We start from the raw sequence: 23121 nt of genomic DNA, 5'->3' as shown, positions 1-23121 counted from the left end.
ATTGGTGACCAGATAGTTGGCTGGAAATCCAGGAAAGTTTCCTGCTGCTACCATTAGTATTTTACTACTATAAACTGACAGTGCCTCAGATCAACATTGTATCCAAAGGTAAACACCTCCAAGAAATCCACCCAGCTCCCAAAGATGATATTGCCAAATCCATAGATCCGCAACCTTTGACCTGGGGACAGGTGCATTGTTAAACTGATATTTAAGTGGCTTATTGCTGTGCTGTTTATTGGGCTGCTAGAATGTAAGAGCCCAAAGGATGCAGGTAAATTGGCTGAGTATAAATAGGGACACTGCTGTCAACATGAACGTGGTGGGCTGAAGGGCCTGTTTCTATGCTATTGGACTCCACAACTCTATTATGTAGGTTGAACATGAACCCACGTTGCATTCGTTAAACACAACGTTAGCCAGAACTGGCTCTCCTGATTTGAGTCAGCAGCCCAGACCTAGGAAGGCCAGGAATTAGTTCCTGCTTCTGCTCTCCTTTACTGCCCTCAATGGGACACAATTGCTAGGGGCTCTGACGACAAATGAACAGGGCATTTCCCATCCTGGTTCAGGTACAGACATGTGGAACTGTTTCTTTGGTGGGATTCAATGGATCTGCGGACGTGTGGAAATGTACCCTAAGCAAGAATGGGCACCCTTAGGAGGGGACAGTAAAATATGATGCCCTAGAAAGTGGTTTGACATATTCTTTCCCATTGTGCTCAGCATGTGATGTGAGACTATTGGAGGTGTTCATGATGTGGCGATATCAGTGCATGCAGCAAATCAAGTTCATTCAGTCGACTGTAGCTACTAGACCAATATCTTCTGCAACTGTAGTTCCTTGTAATAAGTAGAGAAATGTCTAGTCCACTTGCTTTTCCAATTTAATTTAAGCTTTTCTTTCATGTATTTGGTTTGAAAACCCTCCTGTTGCCTGGTTGACTTCACTACTTGTGCTGTGTGTGAAAAACAAGCATGATGAGATCATTAGGCATGGCTGGCCTTCTAACTTGTGCTTCTATTTATTCAGAAAGCTGTGGATTTCCTCGGGGCTCCAAGGAAACTCCTCTTTCACTTCTGAAATAAGTCAGCAGGGAAATCATTCCCCATTGGCTAGATGTAGCCCTGACACCCAATGCACGCCAGTCAGTGAGAAACACCTGACCCAGGTAATCACTTGAAGATTATATACTTTCATTTATTTCATTAATTTTGGTCTTCTTCTAGTTGCCATCTTTAACCTGTTTGTTTCATCTACTTTTAAACTGAGTGCAAGCCTAACAATGCCTTAATTTTAAAATACTCTATCTTTTTTTCTCAGATCCTGATACAGTTTGTGCTCCCTATGTTTGCAGCCTGCTCCAACCCTATAACAAGGTTACTCCAATTCATTCCTGATATTCATAACTCCACCACTGACACCCAGTTTTCAGTAAACTAGAGCAAAGATCTAGAATTCCCACCAGAAGCTCTCACCTCTCTCTTGCTCTCTTCTTTTAATATGCTTCTTAAAACCTACCTTATGTCCAAGTATTTAATCAATAGGTTTGTACAAGAAAATAAGGGAACAAGAGCAAGAGTAGGCCACTTGACCCTCAAGCCTGCCCTACCATTCAATGTGGCTGATCTATGCTGTCCTCAACTTCCCTTCTGTGCCAGCTCCCCATAACCTCGACCACTGTTATCCAGTAATCTCTTGTTAAAGGCAAGCAGTCTTAATTATCTGTAATTGGATCTACCCAGAACAATGGGATGTAGTTTGCCAATTTCTCTGACCTATTTTCATTAATGCTTAGAAACTACCACTGGTCTTGATTTTCTAAGTCTCTCCTTTCGTTCTTTCCAGCCCCCTACTCTTCCTTCCCTGTCCATGTCATTGTGCTCATCATGACCCATCACCGAACTTCTACCTATTTTCACTCTCCAGACACTTCACTTGCTCCCTCAAAACCCTTCGTACAGTGCCCCTCACTCTCATGCTCTCAGTATGGAGTCTTCAGTCACTATTAATGGAGCAGTCACTAAAAACCAGTTTCTTTTGCCTGTTCTGTGAATGGCAGGTTCCACTGTGTGTGCATCTGATTGTTGGGGCTGATTGTTGGTCATGCTCTGTAAAACTACGCTCACCAGCAAACATCCCCCATGGTCATCTCCACTGTGATGGCTGAGTTTAAAAGGAAGAAACTGCCTCCCTCTCCTTGGGGCTAAAAACTTGAAGGGATTCAATAAAAGCATTCACAGCCATGGACCAAATAATAAACTAAGTGGGGAAGAATATCTAGAAGTTGAATTGTCCCTTAATAAGAAGGTGAAACCTGAGTTACTTCATGAGTATTCATGCTGGTTGGATGTGGGTGCAGTGCAGCTCGTCCCCTGGTTATGAAAGGGTTCTGTACCTTTGAAGTGTTCATAACTCAAATAGTCTGCAGGTTGGAAATGCAGCCTTGAACCGAGTTCCCAGGCAGCGGCCAGCAAACCCACTCCATGCTCTCCCAAATGCTTACTCATAACCTCTGGAAGACCTGCATTTGGCTGCATTACAAATGAAAATTTAATTTTGAACCAAGTAATGCTCAATGCTGCTTTAAACTGATCTCATGAGGATCAGTGCCTCGTAACATATGATTACCCACCCATTCTGGTGCTAATTGATATTAAGGCTCCAGTCTTCCCACCGATATCTTAATGCTTTTGTGTTATCCCAGATCTTCCCCCACTAAGCCATGGTACTGCTGGATTGTGTGTGTGTGTGTGTGTGTGTGTGCACCCTGCACCAATATTAATGGCTACCAATTGGTTCATTGGTTCTGTAGTGGGGTGAGTGTGTCTTTCAGTTTATAGATTTCGAGCTAAGCACCTTGGGGAATATGAGAGAATGCAAGACATGTATCGGCAATTCCTGGAGGAGTCCAGAACTGAGTCAAGATACAAGCGACAGGAGGCAGCTGCTGAGATCCCCTCCCGCGGTGGCTCCACCTGCGGGTGGAGCAGTGTCACAAGTTAGTGTCACAACATTTTGAACTGTATTGCACATACATTGTCTCCAAACGCAAAGAAGTTCACCACTCACAGCTTTGGACCTGAGCTTACACACGTCCCATTATGACAGATGCCCTCTTCCACTGCTGTTTGGCAATTCAAACAGTTCAAAGTTACACAATATACACAGTCATAGCAACAGAGGAATGATAACCCAGTAGTTTACAGGACTTCTTACATTTGTCAAGGCTCTGGGTAGGGGAGGGCTCCCGCTTTACATAGGCAGTGAGGTCACATGCAGGTCCGTGGACTTGCCAAAGTAGGTATCATACCTCACTGGTCCCTGAGATAATGGGTTCTTCATGCATAGGAATGCTCATGATATTCAAGAGAACTATGGGCTTAAAATGTCGCAGGTTTGTCCAGTGCTGAGAATAGCAATCGTAGAGGTGACATTTATATCTCAGGTAATGAGCATTTATTCACAGCACTTCTCTGCATCTCTTTGAACTATTCAGAATGATTCTTCAAGGCAGGTGGAAAAGTCTTCATAAGCAGGATTGCTTTTTAACACTCAGGCCTACTGTGACTGACTGGTGGAAGCAGTTAATCTTTTCAAGGACAGTTGGTAATTCATTTCCCACTGATGTTTACCTGCTGAAGGCTCAGACTCTCAGTAAAAACTAGTTGAATATAATCACCAACTTTTACAAGCATGATGTAGATTTTACTATAGACAAGTGCTAAAGCTTTCAAAAGTAATTGTAGATGGGGTTTACACTTGTTGAGTTGTACACCTAAAGTCAGTGACGTGATAGCGTATGTTAGTTCATCAGTCATTACCTCCTGCTTTCATGCCTGAGTATGGAGACCAGAGCAATGGTGCAGGGAATCAGAATCAGGTCTATTATCACCAGCATATGTTGTGAAATGTGGCAGCAGTACATTGAAAAACTATAAATTACAGTAAATATATATATAATCTGATGGCAGAGGGGAAGAAGCAGTACCTGAGAAGCAATGGTAGCAACGAGAAGAGGGTATGTCCCAGGTGAGGGGCAACCTAGTTAATTTCAATACCATTCCTTCAGTGTGATCACCTGCAGATGGAAAGAGGGCCTACTGTGCCTATTCATCCAGCTCTCCTCATCCTCTGACAAACAAGAGAAGATCTGCAGATGCTGGAAATCTAAGTAACACACACAAAATGCTGGAGGAACTCAGCAGGCCAGGCAGCATCTATGGAAAAGAGTACAGTCGACGTTTTGGGCCGAAACCCTTCCGCAGGACTGGAATAAAAAAGCTGAAGAGTAGATTTTAAAGGTAGGGGAGGGGAGGGAGAAACTCAAGGTGATAGGTGAAACCTGAAGGGGGAGGGATGAAGTAAAGTGCTGGGAAGTTGATTGGTGAAAGATACAGAAGGCCGTGGAAGAAAGAAAAAGTGGGGAGGGGCACCAGAGGGAGGTGATGGGTGGGCAAGGAGATAAGATGAGAGAGGGAAAAGGGATGGGGAATGGTGAAGGAGAGTGGGGGGGGGGTGGGGGGCATTACGGGAAGTTCAAGAAATCGATGTTCATGCCATCAAGTTGGAGGCTACCCAAACGGAATATAAGGTGTTGTTCTTCCAACTTGAGTGTGGCCTCATCATGACAGTGGAGGAGGCCATGGACGAACATATCAGAATGGGAATGGAAAGTGGAATTAAATTGGGTGGCCACTGGGAGATCCTGCTTTTTCTTGTGTTTCTCTCTCTCCTCCCCCTACCTTTTAAATCTACTCCTCAGCATTTTTTCTCCAGTCTTACCAAAGGGTCTCGGCTTGAAACGTCGACTGTACTTTTTTCCTAGATGCTGCCTGGCCTGCTGAGTTCCTCCAGCGTTTTATATGTGAGCTTCGTCAGCCTCTTACTGGAGGTCCTCAGGCAACAGCTGAGCCTCCTGATGGCAAACCAGGAGCAGCTAATGATAAAGCATTTACTTTGCTCTGGAGAATAGTTCAGGCCACACCTCATCATGAGGACACCAATGACGTCTCTGTGGGTGCCTGCTTCTTTGGAAAAGGCTAACAGTAATGAATTTCTGGTGATGTACTTGGAGCATAGGCAGGGGATGCAGAATCCCTTACCCACTGAGTTCCAACCTCTGAGGCAGGGGTTACCCTTACCTTTGAAACCGGAACGTAACGTGGACTGATCAAGAAACAAAGGCCCATGTGACCTTCCTGGTAAATGTTAGAGCATCAAATTTATGATGCTCTACACAGAACAATGCAGCACAGTAACATGCATTTCTGCCCACAATGTTGTACTGAACTAATTAAGGTAATGATACCTAATTACTTCTGCCTACACAATATCCAAATCCCACCATATTCTGAATATTCATGAGCCTAAGAGCCTTTTAAATGCTGCTATTGAATCTCCCTCTCTCACCTTTCCTGGCAGTGCATTCCAGGCACCACCACTCTGTGTAAAAGATTGTCCTTCACATCTCCTTTGAACTTAACCTCTCACTTTAAATGCATGCCCTCTAGTATTAGACATTTCAACCCTGAGAAAAAAAAACTGTCTACTCTGTATATGATTCTCCAGATTTTATAAACCTCAAATTTCTCCTCAGTCTTCGCCGCCCTAGAGAAAGCAACTCAAGTTTGTCCAGCCTCTCCTCATAGCACATGCCCTCTAATCCAGGCAGCATCCTGGTAAGCTTCTTCAGCGTCCTCTCCAAAAATCCAAAAAATCCAAAAACCCAAAAATCAGAGATGCAAAGGGACTTGGGAGTCCTTGTGCAAAACACTCTAAAGGTTAACTTGCAGGCTGAGTCGGTGGTGAGGAAGGCAAATGCCATGTTAGCATTCATTTCAAGAGGTCTAGAATACAAAAGCAAGGATGTGATGCTGAAGCTTTATAAGGCACTGGTGAGGCCTCACCTTGAGTATTGTGAACAGTTTTGGGCTCCTCATCTTAGAAAATATGTGCTGGTGTTGGAGAGGGTTCAGAGGAGGTTCACAAGGATGATTCCAGGAATGAAAGGGTTATCATACGAGGAATGTTTAATAGCTGTGGGTCTGAACTTGCTGGAATTTAGAAGGATGAGGGGTGATCTCATTGAAACCTTCTGAATGTTGAAAGGCCTAGACAGAGTAGATGTGGAAAAGATGTTTCCCATGGTGGGAGAGTCTAGGACAAGAGGGCACAGCCTCAGGATAGAGGGGCACCCCTTCAAAACAGAGATGCGGAGAAATTTCTTTTGCCAAAGGGTGGTGAATTAGTGGAATTTGTTGCCACGTGTAGCTGTGGAGGCCAGATCATTGCGTGCATTTAAGGCAGAGATGGATAAGTTCTTGACTGGACACGGCATCAAAGGTTTCGGGGAGAAGGCCAGAGTGTGGGGCTGAGGGGAGAAAAAGAGGATTAGACATGCTTGAAACATAAAAATATAGAAAACCTACAGCACAATACAGGCCCTTCGGCCCACAAAGCTGTGCAGAACATGTACTTACCTTAGAAATTACCTAGGGTTACCCATAGCCCTCTATTTTTCTGAGCTTCATGTACCTGTCCAGGAGTTTCTTAAAAGACCCTATTGTATCCTCCACCACCACCGTCGCCGGCAGCCCATTCCATGCACCCACCACTCTCTGTGTAAAAAACTTACCCCGACATCTCCTCTGTACCTTCTTCCAAGCACCTTAAAACTGTGCCCTCTCGTGCTAGCCATTTCAGCCCTGGGGAAAAGCCTTTGACTATCCACACAATCAATGCCTCTCATCATCTTATACACCTCTATCAGGCCACCTCTCATCCTCCATTGCTCCAAGGAGAAAGGGCCACGTTCACTCAACCTATTCTCATAAGGCATGCTCCCCAATCCAAGCAACATCCTTGTAAATCTCCTCTGCACCCTTTCTATGGTTTCCACATCCTTCCTATAGTGAGGCAACCAGAACTGAGAACGGTACTCCACGTGGGGTCTGACCAGGTCCTATATAACTGCAACATTACCTCTCTGCTCCTAAACTCAATCCCACGATTGATGAAGGCCAATGCACCGTATGCCTTCTTAACCACAGAGTCAATCTGCACAGTAGATTGAATGATGGAGCAGACTCGATGGGCAAAATAGCCTAATTCTACTCCTATGTTTTATGGTCTTATAAAGCCTCTATATCCTTCCTGTAATAGGGAGACCAGAATACAATGTAATACTTCAGATATGGCTTAACCAGAGTTTAATAAAGCTGTAACATAATTCCTGAATACTACTACCCTCTGTCTCAACTATCAAGGCAAGCATGTCATATGCCTTTTTTCCCCACCCTATTGACTTGTGTGGCCAATTTCAGGGAACCCAACAGTTCAAGCTGGACCCCAAACAGTTTACTCCCAGAACTGTCTGAGATAGTTGTACAAGGTAAGTGGGGTCGGCCTTAAACAAACGTTTATTAGAAATTTCTCTTCCATGTCAACCATGAGAGGCAGGCTCAGGGAGTGAGGTGAGGTCTATGCCATTCTCTCAGTGTGTTTACTTGCAGGTGACTGAGGAGACTCTGCTGGAAGAATAGAGGTAAGTTCCCTTTCCCCTGAGTAGAAAGCATCAGTACCTTCCTAACGCTGCAGTGCGCAGTGAACTGTGGACATGGTGCAGCCAAACTACCAGTGCCAGGACCATCACTGGGTCAGCAAGTTCACACCGATAGTGCCCTCGTGGTGTCAGGACAAAGCAGTACAGGCATGGGGCTGTGGTTGGGAGCCCGTTGGCAGTGACCACCAATCCCTCTCACAGACTCTGGAGAACATGGGTCCATTGGTCTGTCTTCCTCAATATGGTGTAGAGGTGGCGTCTGTAGATAAGAGACTGTACAGTGTAGTCTGTACACTCCTGTAGAGTGACTGCCATGCCTCTGACATCTACCTCCAGCTCCCAGTGGCAGTGGCACCGAAGCAGCCATAAGCACAGAGGTAAAGGTGGAGAAATGGCAATGCCCCCACCAACCAAGTCCCAGGGTGCACCCTTCTCTAAATCACACAAGCAGGCAATTGGAGCACCATGTAAAAATGCTCCCTTGTGAAGCAGAGAAACACATCCTAACCATACCCTTCTCACCTGACACCTACTATGCAGCAGCCAAATTCTACGAGCAAAGTGGTTCCTGCAGAATAACCTTGACATCGCAAGTGATGAACAGATGTTCTATCATTTTCAGGTGAAAGTGTTCCCAGTAACAGGGAGGGGGCACGACATTGCTAATTAAGGAACACAGCTTTTAAATAATTGGCGAATCTATTGGAGTGGCGATAGGAGAATTTTATTTTCTACATGATGAGTCACTTGACCTCGAATGCGGTGCCAAAAGAGGCAGTGGAAGAAGATGCAATCATAACTTTCAAAAGGAGATGGGATTCGTTATTGAAAAGTGAAACATATAATGTTCTGGGGACTAATTTCGTCAATCTATCTAATCTAAACTGCTCCTCATCTGCTGCTAGCATGTTCTGACCATTCTTCCAGCAAAGATGGTTTCTTCCTGTTTATTCCATCAAAGCCATTTATGCTTGTAGTCATCAAATCATAGAGTACTGCAGCACAGAAGCAGGCCTTTTAGCCCATCTAGTCCATGCCAGCCTGGTCTTCTAACTAGTCCCACCTACCTGCTTCTGAACCATAACCTCCCCCCCATACCTTTTTCATCCTATCCAAACTTCTCTTAAATATTACAATTAAACCTTCACCTACCACATCTGATGGCAACTCAATCCATACACACACCATCCTCTGACTGAAGAAGTTCCCTCTCAAAATTACTTTAAATATTTCACCTTTCCACACTAAATATATTACCTCTAGTTCTAGTCTAACTCAACCTGAGGGGGAGAAAGACTGCAAGCACTCACATTAGCTGTACACTTCATAATTTTGTGTATTCTCTATCAAACCTCCCCTTATTCTCCTGCGCTCCGGAGAATAAAGGCTTAAACTGTTCAACCCTTCCCTGTACCTCAGGTCCTCAAGTCCTGGCAACATCCGTGTAAATTTTCTCTGCACTCTTTTGTAAGGCTCAGCTATATTGGCTCATTTCTATCTAGGGGAAATCCCGCCCGGTGCCCACCTGGATGCCTCCAGCTGGGTCGGTTGCTGTACCACTGCCACCCAAATCAGTTCCAAACATCAATCATCAGCCAGCACACCCAGTACGTTTTACCAAGCACACTTTATAGATATTACTAAGTCTATGAAATTAATATAAGTTCAATACAGACAAAGAAGGAATGGAAAAAAAGGCGCCAGACTTATCAAAGTCCAAGTTCTTCGTTCACAAGTTGGAGCTCAGAAATTCCTGGCGACCACTTGGATTCTGTCAACTCGCGGCTCGGGACCACCCAGAGTGATCGACCACAGCCTTCCCACACGTCCGTCGTCCTTTCCATCTCTCCTCCGACTCCCTGCCAAAAACCCCCGTTCCCAGTCATATGTGACAGCATTATCACCCCAAGAAATGATAACATGAACACCCATTGGCCAATAGCACCCTGCTATCTGTATTAACCCAAGCAAATGTCTAGCTACAGACTTTCTCAGCATTTAACATAACATAGAAGCCATTTTAATCCACATACGCAGCAGTTTAAAAGACTAAGGTAACAAAGAAGCCATTTAAAATTTAACATACAAAGAAGAACCTCCGTACACTTTCAAGCTTGATTGGCTTAAATATATATCAACATATTTTATCTGTTTCAACAGCCTCGATGTCTCCAACCTCTGCGTAATTGAAGCCAGTTATCCCTGGTGCCATTCCAATGAATGTGTCATGTCCTCTCATTGTTTCTTCATTAAATGTAATGCACAGAAATAGATTCAGCTCTGGGCACTATAATTCCAAAGCTCATGTCTCTATCCAGAGTTATAGAACAGCTTTAATTTCCTTGCTTTGTATTTTATGATTTTTTAATATAATTCTGCTCCTTCTTCCTGTTACATTGCAATATTTCAAGGCATACAGCTCTGGACTCTGTTCCTGTACATTTATACTGTCCCAACATAGATCGTCGCCTCAGAGGAGAAGTGAGTAAACTGAATCAGAAGGAAGAAGAAATGTCTGTCCTCCAGTTTCTCAAGTCAAATCTAAGATGAGTTTATTAAAACAACAGGAATTCTGCAGATGCTGGAAATTCAAGCAACACACATCAAAGTTGCTGGTGAACGCAGCAGGCCAGGCCCGGACCTCCTGTCCCATGATCCTCTCATATCCCTTTTGCTAATCACCTGTCCAGCTCTTGGCTCCATCCCTCCCCCTCCTGTCTTCTCCTATCATTTTGGATCTCCCCCTCCCCCTCCAACTTTCAAATCCCTTACTCACTCTTCCTTCAGTTAGTCCTGACGAAGGGTCTCGGCCTGAAACGTCGACTGCACCTCTTCCTACAGATGCTGCCTGGCCTGCTGCGTTCACCAGCAACTTTGATGTGTGTTGCATGAGTTTATTAACATGTGCATAAGAATGGTCAGGTACAGGGGCAATGAAGTACTTGCTGGTAGCACATAGTTTCAGACAACACATAGTCATAGAGCCATAGAACACTACAGCACAGAAATAGGCCCTTTGGTCTATCTAGTCTGCACTGACTACTCCCATCGACCTGCACCGGGACCATATCCCTCCATACCCCTCCCATCCATGTACCTGTCCAACTTTCTCTTAAATGTTGAAATTGAAATCGCGTCCACCATTTGCGCTGGCAGCTCATTCCACACTCTCACTACCCTCTGAGTGAAGATGTTTTCCTCAGGCTCCCTTTAAACATTTCACCTTTCACCTTTAACCCATGACCTCTAGTTTTAGTTTTACCCAACTTCAGTGAAAATCCCTGCATGCATTTACCCTATCTATACCCCTTCATAATTTTATACACCTCTATCAAATCTCCACTCAATTTTCTATGCTTTAGGAAATAAAATCCTAACCTATTCAACCTTTCTCTATAACTCTAGTCCTCAAGCAAGTCCTGGCAATATTCTTGAAAATTTTGCCTGTACTCTTCTAATCTTATTCTCATCTTTCCTATAGATAGGTGACTAAAACTGCACACAATACTCCAAATTAGGCCTTACCAACATCTTTATACAACTTCAACATAACATCCCAACTCCTGTACTCAATACTTTGATTTATGAAGCCAAAGTGCCAAAAGCTTTCTTTACGACCATATCTACCTGCGACACCACTTTCAATGAATTATGGACCTGTATAACCAGATCCCTCTGTTCTACCACGCTCCTCAGTGCCCTGCTGCTCACTGTGTAAGGCCTACCCTGGTTAGTCCTCCCAATGTGTCAAAAGTCACACTTGTCTGCATTAAATTCCATCTGCCATTTTTCAGCCCATTTTTCCATCTGGTCCAGATCCTACTTCAAGCTGTGATAGTCTTCCTCACTGTCTGCTACACTCCCAATCTTGGTGTCATCCACAAATATGCTAATCAGTTTACCACATTACCATCCAGACCACTGTTATAGACGACAAACAACAACGGACCCAGCACCAATTCCTGTGGCACTCCACAAGCCACAGGCCTCCAGTCAGAGAGGCAACCCTCTGGCTTCTCCCACAAAATGTTTAATCCAATTTATTACCTCGTCTTGAATGCCAAGTGACTGAACCTTTTTGACCAACCTCCCCTGTTAAGTGCCTTGCTGAAGTCCATGTAGACAACATCCACTGCCTTTTCTTCATCAATTTTCCTAGTAACTTCCTCAATAAGCTATATAAGGTTGGTTAGACACAACCTATCATGCTGCCTATCCCTCACCAGTCTCTGTCTATCCAAATGCTTACATATCTGCTCCCTTAGAATACCTTCCAATTGCTTTAAAGTGTATAAGATGATGAGATGCATTGATTACGTGGATAGTCAGAGGCTTTTTCCCAGGGCTGCAATGGCTAACATGAGAGGGCACAGTTTTAAGGTGCTTGGAAGTAGGTACAGAGGAGATGTCAGGGGTAAGTTTTTTATGCAGACAGTGGTGAGTGCGGGGAAGGGGCTGCCAGTTTTTTTTTCTTTCTCTCTCTCCCTCTCCCTCCCTCCCTCTCTGAGTGCGTGGAATGGGCTGCTGGCGACTGTGGTGGAGGCGGATACGATAGGCTCTTTTAACAGACTCCTGGACAGGTACATGGAACTCAGAAAAATAGAGGGCTATGGGTAACCCTGGGTAATATTTAAGGTAAGGACATGTTCGGCACAGCTTTGTGCTTAAGACAGCAAACACCTCCTCCTCTGTAATCTGTACACGGTCCATGGCTTCGCTGCTGCTTTGCCCCATTTCTATAGGCTTCTCCTTCATCTTGTCAGCTACAGCAACCTCATGCTTCCTTTTAGCCCTCTGATTTCTGACAAGTGTTCTCTTGCATTTCTTATACTTCTCAAGTGCCTCACCTGCCTATACCTGCAATGCACCTCCTTTTCTTTCTTAACCAGGAACTCACTATCTTTTGAAAACCAAGGTTCCCTAAACCTGCTATCCTTGTCTTTTACTCTGACAGGAAAATGCAAACTTTGTACTCACAAAATTTCACTTTTGAAGGCCTCCCATTTACAGAGTACATCTTTGTCAGGAAACGATCTGTCCCAATCCATACTTGCCAGATCCTTTTTGATACCATCAAAATTGGCCTTTCTCCAATTTAGAATCTCAACCCGAGGACCAGACCTATTCTTTTCCAGAATTACTTTGAAACTAGTAGCATTATGATCACTAGATGCAAAGTGTTCCCCTACGCAAGCTTTTGCCACCTGCACTGTCTTATTCCCTGACAGCAGATTAAGTATCACACTCTCCAGTTGAGACTTCCATATACTGGCGAAGGAAATTTCCTGAGCACATTTGACAAACTCTTTCACATCCAGTCCTTTTACAATATGGGAGTCCCAGTCAATATGTAGAAAGTTAAAATCACCTACTATCACAACCTTATGTTTCTTGGAATAATCTACAATCTGTCTACAAATTTGCTCTACTAAATCCCACGGACTGTTGGGTGGTCTGTAATATAATCCCATTAACGTGATCAACCCTTTCTTATTCCTCAGAATGCAACCTCTCCAGTCTGTCCTGGTTGAGCACTACCGTGCCATTTCCCTGACTAGTAATGCCACCCCTCCCACTTCAATCTCTCCCGCTCTGTTGCGTCTAAAGTAACAGAACCCTGGAACATTGAGCTGCCAGTCCTGCCCCTCTTGCAACCCAGTCTCACTAATGGCTACAATGTCATAATTCTAGTTGCTGACCCATGCCCTAAGCTCATCTGCATTTCCTACAACACTTCTTGCATTGAAATATAATTAACTCAGAACATTAGTCCCACCAGACTCAATCTTTTGATTCCTGACTTTGTCTGAGGTCTTACCAACGTCTGTCTTCATAACCTCTCCACTAACTGTTTTGGCACTCTGGTTCCCATTCCCCTGCAACTCTAGTTTAACCACCACCCCATGCAGCACCGGCAAACTTTCCCACTAGGGTATCAGTCCCCCTCCAGTTCAGGTGTAAACCATCCCTCCCGTACAGCTCCCACCTTCCCTGGAAGAGAGACTGATGATGCAAAAATTTGAAGCCTTCCCTACCACACCATCTCCTTAGCCACATGTTAAACTGTCAGATCTTCCTATTTCTGGCCTCACTAGCACATGGCATGGATAGGAAGTCCTGTCCTTTAACTTAGCACCTAACTCCCTAAACTCACTTTGCAGAACCTTGTCACCCCACCCCACCCAGGTCATTGATACCAACATTGATCATGACCTCAGGCTGATCCCCCTTCCATTTAAGAATGCTGTGGACTCGATCTGAGATACCCCGGACCCTGGCATCCAGACTACCTGGGAATCTCATTCTCATCCACAGAACCCCCTGACTGCTCCTCTAACAAATAAATCCCCTATCACTACAGCTTGCATCTCTTCCCCCTTCCCTTCTGAAAAACCAGACTTAGTGCCAGAGACCTGACTTCTGTGACTTTCCTCTCCTAGGTCATGCCCCCCAACATTATCCAAAGTGGAATACCTGTGGTTGCGGGGAATGGCCACAGGGATACTCTGCACTAGCTGCCTATCTGCTTTACCCATTCTGATGGTCCTCTGGTTACCTATGTCCTGCACCTTAGATGCAACTACTTCCCTGTATGTCCTATCTATCACTCCTTCAGCCTTCCAAATGATCCAGAGTTCATCCAGTTCCAGCTCCAATTCCTTAACATCATCAGAAAGAAGCTACAGTTGGACGCACTTCTTGCAAGTGTTGTCGTCAGGGACACTGGAGGTCTCCCTGCCTTCCCACATCCCAACTGAGGAGTATTCCACTATCCTGCCTGACATCTGCACTGCTTTTGTTTCTTTTAAACTAAAGAATCTCCCTACAGCTTCACCTCTCCTCACTGAAACCTCGATGAGCTAAAGCCTGAACTCCTCACTCTAACACTGGCTCTATCACCCAATGGCCACTCGGCTTAAATTTAATTTATTTTTATTGGCCCTTGCCAAGTGTCTAATTATGCACAATCCAACATCTCCTCATGAACTGTGGTGGACATAGAATATAAATTATACATAAATTATACAGACAAGGCAGAGAAGAGGACAATAAAAATTGCGCAAATCAAGACATCAGTGCAAGAAAGAAAAAGAACACACTGGGCTTGTATATTTATGGTTATTTGGTAGGCTGAGTCTGAAATCTATTCAAAGAATTGTGCTTCTAATCCGGACTGACTCCAATGACTGTCCCTTCAGATGAGGTCCTATCCAATTCAGATGGTCAAGTGAAACAAACTGTCCTCATCAAGAAACTTGCTAAATCCTGGGCAATGAGCTTGAGTGCACAGACGGCAACTGCTGAACCACAGTACTGCAGTGTGGGGGCACAGAATGGGCTGGACCTCTGGTACCACTCCTGGACTCAGGGCTGAGTGATTCCGCAAAATCCTGAATAGGGGACTGTATGCACTTTGTATCTAGTCCCCCAGCATTCTGTCAGCCCCAGCTGGTGCCTTTGGTGATATTAATAGAAGAGACAATCTGGGCCAGAGTAGGTACATCACTCTCTGCTTGTTAGAAACTCCTCACCCCCTGGCCCCAAAACGAAATCTTAGGCTTTGCCCAAAGCAGACTCAACCCTCAGCTCTGCCCCACCATCTCTGCTGTCAAGCCCCTCCCTCAGTCCCTACACTACCATCTCATTCATGTCTTCACGTGGTTCCCACAAGAATGCCTTGGCAGCTAACACTTACTTTGACATAGCGTTGGTCCACCTGCTCTGTGACATATTACTTCCTGCCAGATTTGCAAATTGCATGGACAACTTACACCAGGCTCAGGAAAGAAAATAGCCAAACCTTATTTCTGGAGTGGTGAGTGACTTACTATCTCACAATGGTCCTTATCACTTGGAAAAAACCGTACCTGCAAAGCTACATGGTTCTGATGTGCTTTAACTACAACAGATCACAATGACTTACTCCCGAAACACTGACCCTTTTTGTTTCTCTCCCTAAAGATCTTTCCTGACCTGTTGAGTATTTCCAGCATTTTGTTTCATACTTCCACCATCTGCATTATTGCAAGGCTTATTGAGAAAGTAAGGAGGCATGAGATCTAAGGGGACATTGCTTTGTGGATCCAGAACTGGCTTGCCCACAGGAGGCAAAGAGTGGTTGTGGATGGGTCATATTCTGCATGGACGTTGGCCACCAGTGGTGTGCCTCAGGCATCTGTTCTGGGACCCCTTTTCTTTGTGATTTTTATAAATGACCTGGATCAGGAAGTGGTGGGATGGGTTAATAAATCTGCTGATGATGCAAAGTTTGGGGGTGTTGTGGATAGTGTGGAGGGCTGTCAGAGGTTACAGTGGGACATCAATAGGATGCAAAACTGGGCTGAGAAGTGGCAGATGGAGTTCAACCCAGATAAGTGTGAGGTGGTTCATTTTGATAGGTCAAATATGATGGCAGAATATAGTATTAATGGTAAGACTCTTGGCAGTGTGGAGGATCAGAGGGATCTTGGGGTCTGAGTCCATAGGACACTCAAAGCTGCTGCGCAGGTTGACTGGGTGGTTAAGAAGGCATACGGTGCATTGGCCTTCATCAACTGTGAGATTCAGTTTAAGGGCCGAGCGGTAATGTTGCAGCTATATAGGACACTGGTCAGACCCCACTTGGGGTACTGTGCTCAATTTTGGTCGCCTCACTACAGGGAAACTATAGAAAGGGTGCAGAGGAGATTTACAAGGACATTGCCTGGACTGGGGAGCATGCCTGAAGAGATTAAGTTGAGTGAACTCGGCCTTTACTCCTTGGAGTAACGGAGGATGAGAGGTGACCTGACAGAGGTGCATAAGATGATGAGAGGCATTGATCGTGTGGATAGTCAGAGGCTTGTTCCCAGGGCTGAAATGGCTAACACGAGAGGGCACAGTTTTAAGGTGCTTGGAAGCAGGTACAGAGGAGATGTCAGGGGTAAGTTTTTTTACGCAGAGAATGGTGAGTGCGTGGAATGGGCTGCCGGCAACGGTGGTGGAGGCGGATATGATAGGGTCTGTTCAGAGACTCCTGGATAGGTACATGGAGCTTAGAAAAATAGAGGGCTATGGGTAACCCTAGGTAATTTCTGAAGTAAGTACATGTTTGGCACAGTATTGTGGGCTGAAGGGCCTGTATTGTGCTGTAGGTTTTCTATGTTTCTATTATTTTGCTTTCACACAATAATCTGAACCAGGTCAAAATTACATTTCACTTTTCAGCATTAATCTTATTCATAATAATGACAGTCATATTTAATTTTAAGTATCAGGATCACAATGAAACTATTTAAAAGCAAAAACAGCCAAAAACAAGGATTTGCAACACTTTTCATATCCAGAAGGCTTCCCAGAGCATTGCACAGACAATTCAGGGTTTCTGGAGAATCAAACCACACAGATTCCTTTGGTTTTCGAGTTTTTGCTGACCATCAAGTTACCATGTGCGGGTCAATGGAATTATTTTGGATTGGCATCATGGTGGGCCGAAGAGCTATTTCCTGAGATGTGGTATGGTCTATTCTCATTTTTCAATGATGAAGGAAAGGCTTTTTAAAACAATACCTTTCATATCACTTTCAGGACACCTCTACTGACTTACAGCAGTTATTAAAGTAAGACCACTGTAGTGAAATAGGAAATGCAGCAGGCAATTTCTGCACAGCAATCTCCCAGATGTTGTAGGGACCGCTGGCAGTGAATGTCCTCATCTCCAGCGTCCTTGTATCTATATTCCCGAATGTTAAGTATTTTCTAGATTTGCTCTAGCATTGGAGCCCTCCTGCAGCCCAGATGTGGAGCTCAGAGTTGCAAGAACTCTCCAGCAGTTGCTCCAGGGAAAAGACAGGCAAGTTGGGAGGGATCAAAGTATTCCGTGTGTGCATGAATGTTCTTAATTCAGTGATTTCAAATGTACTTTTTGTGTTTGTTATACTAAATTGTTCATCATTAATTGTTTGATTTTAAGTTGAACATGAAACACTTTAAATGTTTCTGAATGTCAAAGATTCAGAAAGATTCAGTTTTTTGATGAGATTAATAGCTGACTAATCCTCGTTAGCCTGACAGTACTTTTTTCCCAGCAGCTTTACAGTTGTGGCCTGTTCCACATCCTCACCCCTGCCATAACCACAGGAGCACTTACACTCTCCAGGCCTCTCATACAGATCTGTTACTGACAACCTCAAGGCAAGCTGGCAGCCTTCACTGGGGCAAGTAAGGATAAGGGGTTCATTTTCAGTTTGGCAACCAGTGATCAGAGGGGCAGGGACTCGTGCTGTCCGTGACAATGTTTGATGATTTAGAGTAAAGGGCTACATGCTGTGTGCCAAGATTTTCAGATGATGTGAAATTTTGTGCGAAGACTAATTGTGAGGAGGATACAAAGAAATGTTGACAGATTAATAGGCTACAGGAGTGCAACTAGGAACATGTGAAATTATTCATTACAGAGGAAAGAATAATAAAAACAGATTATTATATAAATGGAAGAGATTGTAGAAAGCTGCAGGACAGAAATATTTGGGCTCACCAGGTATTCAGGAAGGCTAATGGGCTGCTGGCTTTTATTTCAAAGGTGATAGAATGTAAAAATAAGGAAATCTTGTAAAAAACTTTTCATGACTCTAGTGAGATCACATCTAAAGTACTGTTTGCAGGTTTGGTCCTCTAATTTAAACAACTACAGGAGGCAGTTCAAAGGAGGTTCACTAGGATGATCCTGGTATGGAGGGATTGTCTTGTTAGGCAAGTTTGAACAGATTGGTACTTATTGGCACTGGGAAGATGAGAGATGATCTTATTGACAGGGGTAAGTGCTGGGAGGATGTTTCCTTTCTGGTGAGTCTTGGGCCAGAAGGCATTGTTTGAGCACAAGGAGTCCCCATTTAAGACTAAGACTTCTTCACCCAGAGAGCTGCATCTATGGAATTACTTGTCCCAGAAAGTTATGGAGGCTAAATCCTTCAACATATTCAAAGGAGATTTCAATTTTTAATCAGTAAGAGAACCAAGAATTATGAGGGAAGGGGACCTCAGGGCAATTTGGAGCAGCCATGATCTTATTGGATGGTGCAGCAGGCTTGTGTACTGAATAACCCAGTCCCATTCATATCATCCCATGATTCTCTCCAGTGAAATGAAATCCTCTTGCTGTCAGAAATCTACTTTGAATGAATGACTTTCAAGGCTAAAAATGTAGGGTTGTAATTTGTTGCTGGTGACTATCGAAATAGCTGAAACTGAGCTGTGGAGACCAAATCCATCTCACAGTGCAGTGACCAGTGAGAAATATCCACCCCTCCTGGAGACTTATGGCTGAATGGAGAGATGCGATCTATGGAAGAGGAACTGAGGACACCCAGTTTTCAGTGCTGCTATTCAGCTGTGAAACCATGCAGCAGTGGGGCACATGATGCTGGAGCTCTTGATCTAACTCTCAACAATTGGGCAGGGGTGCTGGGGCTCACCTTTCACACTCAGTGTCAGGACTCGATGACATTTTAGGGAGGTGTATTATGCAACAGGACTCAAATCCAGTTAACCACAACTACTGAATCTTTGCACTCAACTGCTGGTAGACTTTAGGAAGAGGAAGTCGAGGGAACACACACCAGTCCTCATTGACTGCTCAGCAGTGGAAAGAGTGAGCAGCTTCAGGTTCCTGAACATCAATATCATCTCAGTGGATCTATCCTGGGCTCAACATATCAATGCAGTCACAAAGGCGGCACACCAGTGGCTCTACTTCATTAGGAGTTTGAGGAGATTTGGTATGTCACCGAAGACTCTAGCAAATTTCTACAGATGTACCATGGAGAACATTCTGACTGGTTGCATCTCCTCCTGGTGTGGAGGCCCCAATGCACAGGATCACAAGAAGCTGCAGAGGATTGTAGACTCCGTCAGCTTCATCACTGGGACAAGCCTCCTCACCATCTTCAAAAGGTGGAGCCTCAAGAAGGTGACATTCATCATCCCCACCACTTGGGACATGCCCTCTTCTCTTTACCACCATTGGGGAGGAGGTACACAAGCCTAATAACCTGCACTCAATGTTTTAGGAGCAGTTTCTTAAGCCATCAGATTTTTTGAACTCCCCATGAACACTAGCTCGCTATTCTTCTTTTACACTATTTATTATTATTATATCTTACAGTAATTGTTATGCCTGCACTGTACTATTGCCCCAAAGCATCGCATTTCATGACATATATCAGTGATAATAAATCTGATTCTTCTTCATCAAATGGTAAGGGGTAGCAAGGGGGTGGGCATATGCCAACCACCACTCAGAGAGTGACTCCTGTCCTGCATGACCTGTCTGAGGGGATGAGATAGGGTGAGTGTAACGACCCCTGATGTGGAGTGGCAGGGTGAGAGTAACCAGCACCAAGTTGTGGGCACAAAGGGAAAGTGTGGACAACCCAAAGGCATGAGTGACCACACTTAGGGAGGTGGCACAAAGTAAGTGTGGTCTGCCTTAAATAGCTAGTGTTAGGTTTACAATGTATGCTATCAGTGTTTAAGTTTGGATTTCACTACCCAAAGAAAATGCCAGCGTCTCGCTCCTCTGACTCTGCTTGTCTCTCTCATGCAGGCTGATTACAATTCTTGCATCCTTTGGAGAACAGAACGGACAGCAGTTTGAAGCACATTTGCAAATGAGGGTGTGAGCGTCTGATTCAACTAAAGTCACTGAACAGCAACCAATGAGGAAGATAAATATGAAGAGCAATGGTTCAGTAGCCCCTCAGGGAAGGAGGGATAGATCAATATTTGTAAATGTAATTTTGAGAGATTTTTGGCTTTGGATTCTTTGGTGAAGAACCTGAATGTTCACTCCCTCTTGCACCATCACACCATGGCTGCAGTGTGCACCACCTACAAAATCCATGGCCGTTACTTACCTGGGTTATTCCAACACATTTTGTAAAACAAGAAACCTCCACCATCAAAAAGGGCAAGGGTAGCAGATGCATAGGAACACCACCACCTGTAGGTTCCCCTTCAAGTTGCTCACCATCCTGACTCGGGAACATATTGCCATTCCTTCATCATCACTGAGTCTAAATTCTGCAATTCCCTCTTTAAAACCCCTGTGGGAACACCTCCACCAAAATAACGGCAGCCATTCAAGAAGATTGATCACCATTACCTTCTCAAGGACAATTTTTGGCCTTGATCATGATTCCCTCGTTCTTTGTGTGAATTTCAAGTCACAATGAGAGAAAAAAGTGACAAATCTTTTTGTGTAAATTATTATTAGGTTCGTTCACTTTGATTATATCTGTTAGACCCTGCTGTCACCTCCTTAATAGTTTTACTTACCTGCACTTGAGATATTTGAATGGTTAGTGACATTTTCTATGAATATCAGGTAAAATTGCAGATGTTGGAAATCTAACATAAAAACAGAAACTTTTGGAAATACTCTGCAGGCCAGGTCACATCTGTGGGAAGAGAAACAGAGACCCCTTTTGTCCCTTTCCAGTTCTGACAGAAGTTTTTGCTCCACATGGATGTGGCCTGATTTGCTGAGTATTCCTGCATTTTTGTAGAGCTCTGTTCATCATCACCTCAGTCTCTTTTCATTGACCCTATTCTCCAGTATATGTTTGCCCCCAAAATTGAATGACCTCACTTAAAATCCCATCCATCCGATGCACCTGAATCACGGAATAATTAGAGCACAGGAGGAGGCCATTCAGCCCACTGTATCATTACCAGCTATATAGGAGCAATTTAACATTTAACCTGCTCTCCTCCTCTACCTTCTCCTCATAGTCCTACAAATACTTTCCTGGCACTCTCCCAAAGACCTTCAAGTCCTTCCATTATTTAGTTTCCTTTAGTCTAGGACCTACAATAAAGAATACATACCAAGAACAAGACTGGACCCAGCACTGCTCCAGGGTCCACACTCCTCCAGACTGACTAACACCCTAATTAATAGAAAAGACCTATCCTGACTGCTGTATTCCATGAATCATACACCTCATTCTTAAAAGTGAGGCACCTTATCCAATGTCACATATTGAAAGGCCTAAATATTCTGGATGTGGAGAGGATATTTGCAAACGTCTAGAACCAGAGGGCTCAATCTCAGAATTTGAGGATGTCCCTTTAGAACAGAGATGAAGAGCAATTTCTTTAGCCAGAAAGTGGTGAATCTGTGGAACTCATTGCCACAGTTGGCTGTGGAGGATAAGACATTGGGTATGCTGTATTTAAAGCAGAGGTTGATATGTTCTTGATTAGTAAGGATGTCAAAGGTTACAGGGAGAAGGCAGAAGAATGCCATTGAGAGTGAAAATAAATAATTATGATTGAACGGCAGAGCAGACTTCATGGGCTGACTAGCCTAATTCTGCTCCTACATCTAATAGCCTTATGATCATTTGTGACAGAATCACTGGGCACGCTGTTTGAGTTGACATTGCAAGGTCTCTGTTCGTCTATGCAAAGTGTCCTATTCCATTTCCAGAACTTATTATGATTCAGTACCGTGTTATTATAGAACATTGTGGTGTGCAGTACTATCACACTTTTCTAGAAGTCTTGGCATTTTTATGACATTATTATTTGATTGTCCTTTTGCAATACACTTGTTAATATTGAATTGTGTGCTGATATTGTTTTACATTGCTCAAAGTTGTCAGTGAAAAAGCAGTGAATTTGTAGAAAGCAGACACTTAAAGCACGTTACATTTCTAAAACAAGATTACTGCTTTGGTTTATCTAGTGTCTCAGCAATGTTCTGCAGTTAAAGGAGGATCACACATCATATTATCAAACTTACATAATCTTCACAACACCCTGTCTGTTTCTTTTATATTAAGTCAAATAATCCTGAATAATTGATCTCAAAGTGAGGTGCAGTGAGCCCTTGAGGGAAAACAGACACTGTCAAACGTCAAGGATCCCTGAATTAAAGTGAGCAAAAAGGCTTATGCTGGACTTTGAATTAACATAATGACAATTTAATTTACTGCTTTGTTAAAGAGCTATATTGGCGCGTAGCCAGGTGGTTAAGGCGTTCGTCTAGTGATCTGAAGGTTGCTAGTTCGAGCCTTGGCTGAGGCAGCGTGTGTGTCCTTGAGCAAGGCACTAAACCACACATTGCTCTGCGATGACACCGGTGCCAAGCTGTATGGGTCCTAATGCCCTTCCCTTGGACAACATTGGTGGTGTGGAGAGGGGAGACTTGCAACATGGGCAACTGCTGGTCTTCCATACAACCTTGCCCAGGCCTGCACACTGGAAACCTTCCAAGGCGCAAATCCATGATCTCATGAGACTAACGGATGTCTATTTAAAGAGCTATGTTGAAATAACATGGCACATTTAAAGTGTCATGTTCAAGAAATACTGTGCACATTGACTCTGCATGGTTAAATCAACTTGTTAAATGGGTGGTGTGTAAGATATACCATTCTGGGATAATACAAAGAAATAAAACTACATGGTATCACCTTGTAACCCAATAGCTAAAGAGATCAGCCAGTGTGTATTGAACCCTGATGGAGAAACAAGTTTTGATTCCATTTCACGGTAAAATAACTGATCATAA

General features: G+C 44.0%; 1 protein-coding gene across 8 annotated transcripts in view; it reads left to right on the top strand.

The window, feature by feature from the left end:
• The window catches only part of LOC140191392 (uncharacterized), a 30665-nt gene extending 8489 nt beyond the window's left edge, over positions 1 to 22176 (top strand). For 3 of the 8 annotated variants that reach the window (XM_072248777.1, XM_072248775.1, XM_072248771.1), the window contains 4 exons: positions 1034 to 1172; positions 2838 to 3002; positions 17636 to 17765; positions 20149 to 22176. In XM_072248777.1, coding sequence (XP_072104878.1) covers positions 1034 to 1172; positions 2838 to 3002; positions 17636 to 17728 — 397 coding nt within the window. In that variant the 3' untranslated portion in view covers positions 17729 to 17765; positions 20149 to 22176. Of the gene's footprint in view, positions 1 to 1033; positions 1173 to 1324; positions 1526 to 2837; positions 3003 to 17635; positions 17766 to 20148 lie in introns of those variants that run through there. The other 5 variants (XR_011883818.1, XM_072248774.1, XM_072248772.1 and 2 more) reach the window with 5 other exon arrangements.
• Positions 22177 to 23121: the final 945 nt, after the last annotated feature.

This window comes from Mobula birostris, chromosome X, assembly GCF_030028105.1.
Source record: "Mobula birostris isolate sMobBir1 chromosome X, sMobBir1.hap1, whole genome shotgun sequence".
NCBI lineage: Eukaryota > Metazoa > Chordata > Chondrichthyes > Myliobatiformes > Myliobatidae > Mobula > Mobula birostris.
This window is presented reverse-complemented; position numbering and strand designations above follow the sequence as displayed.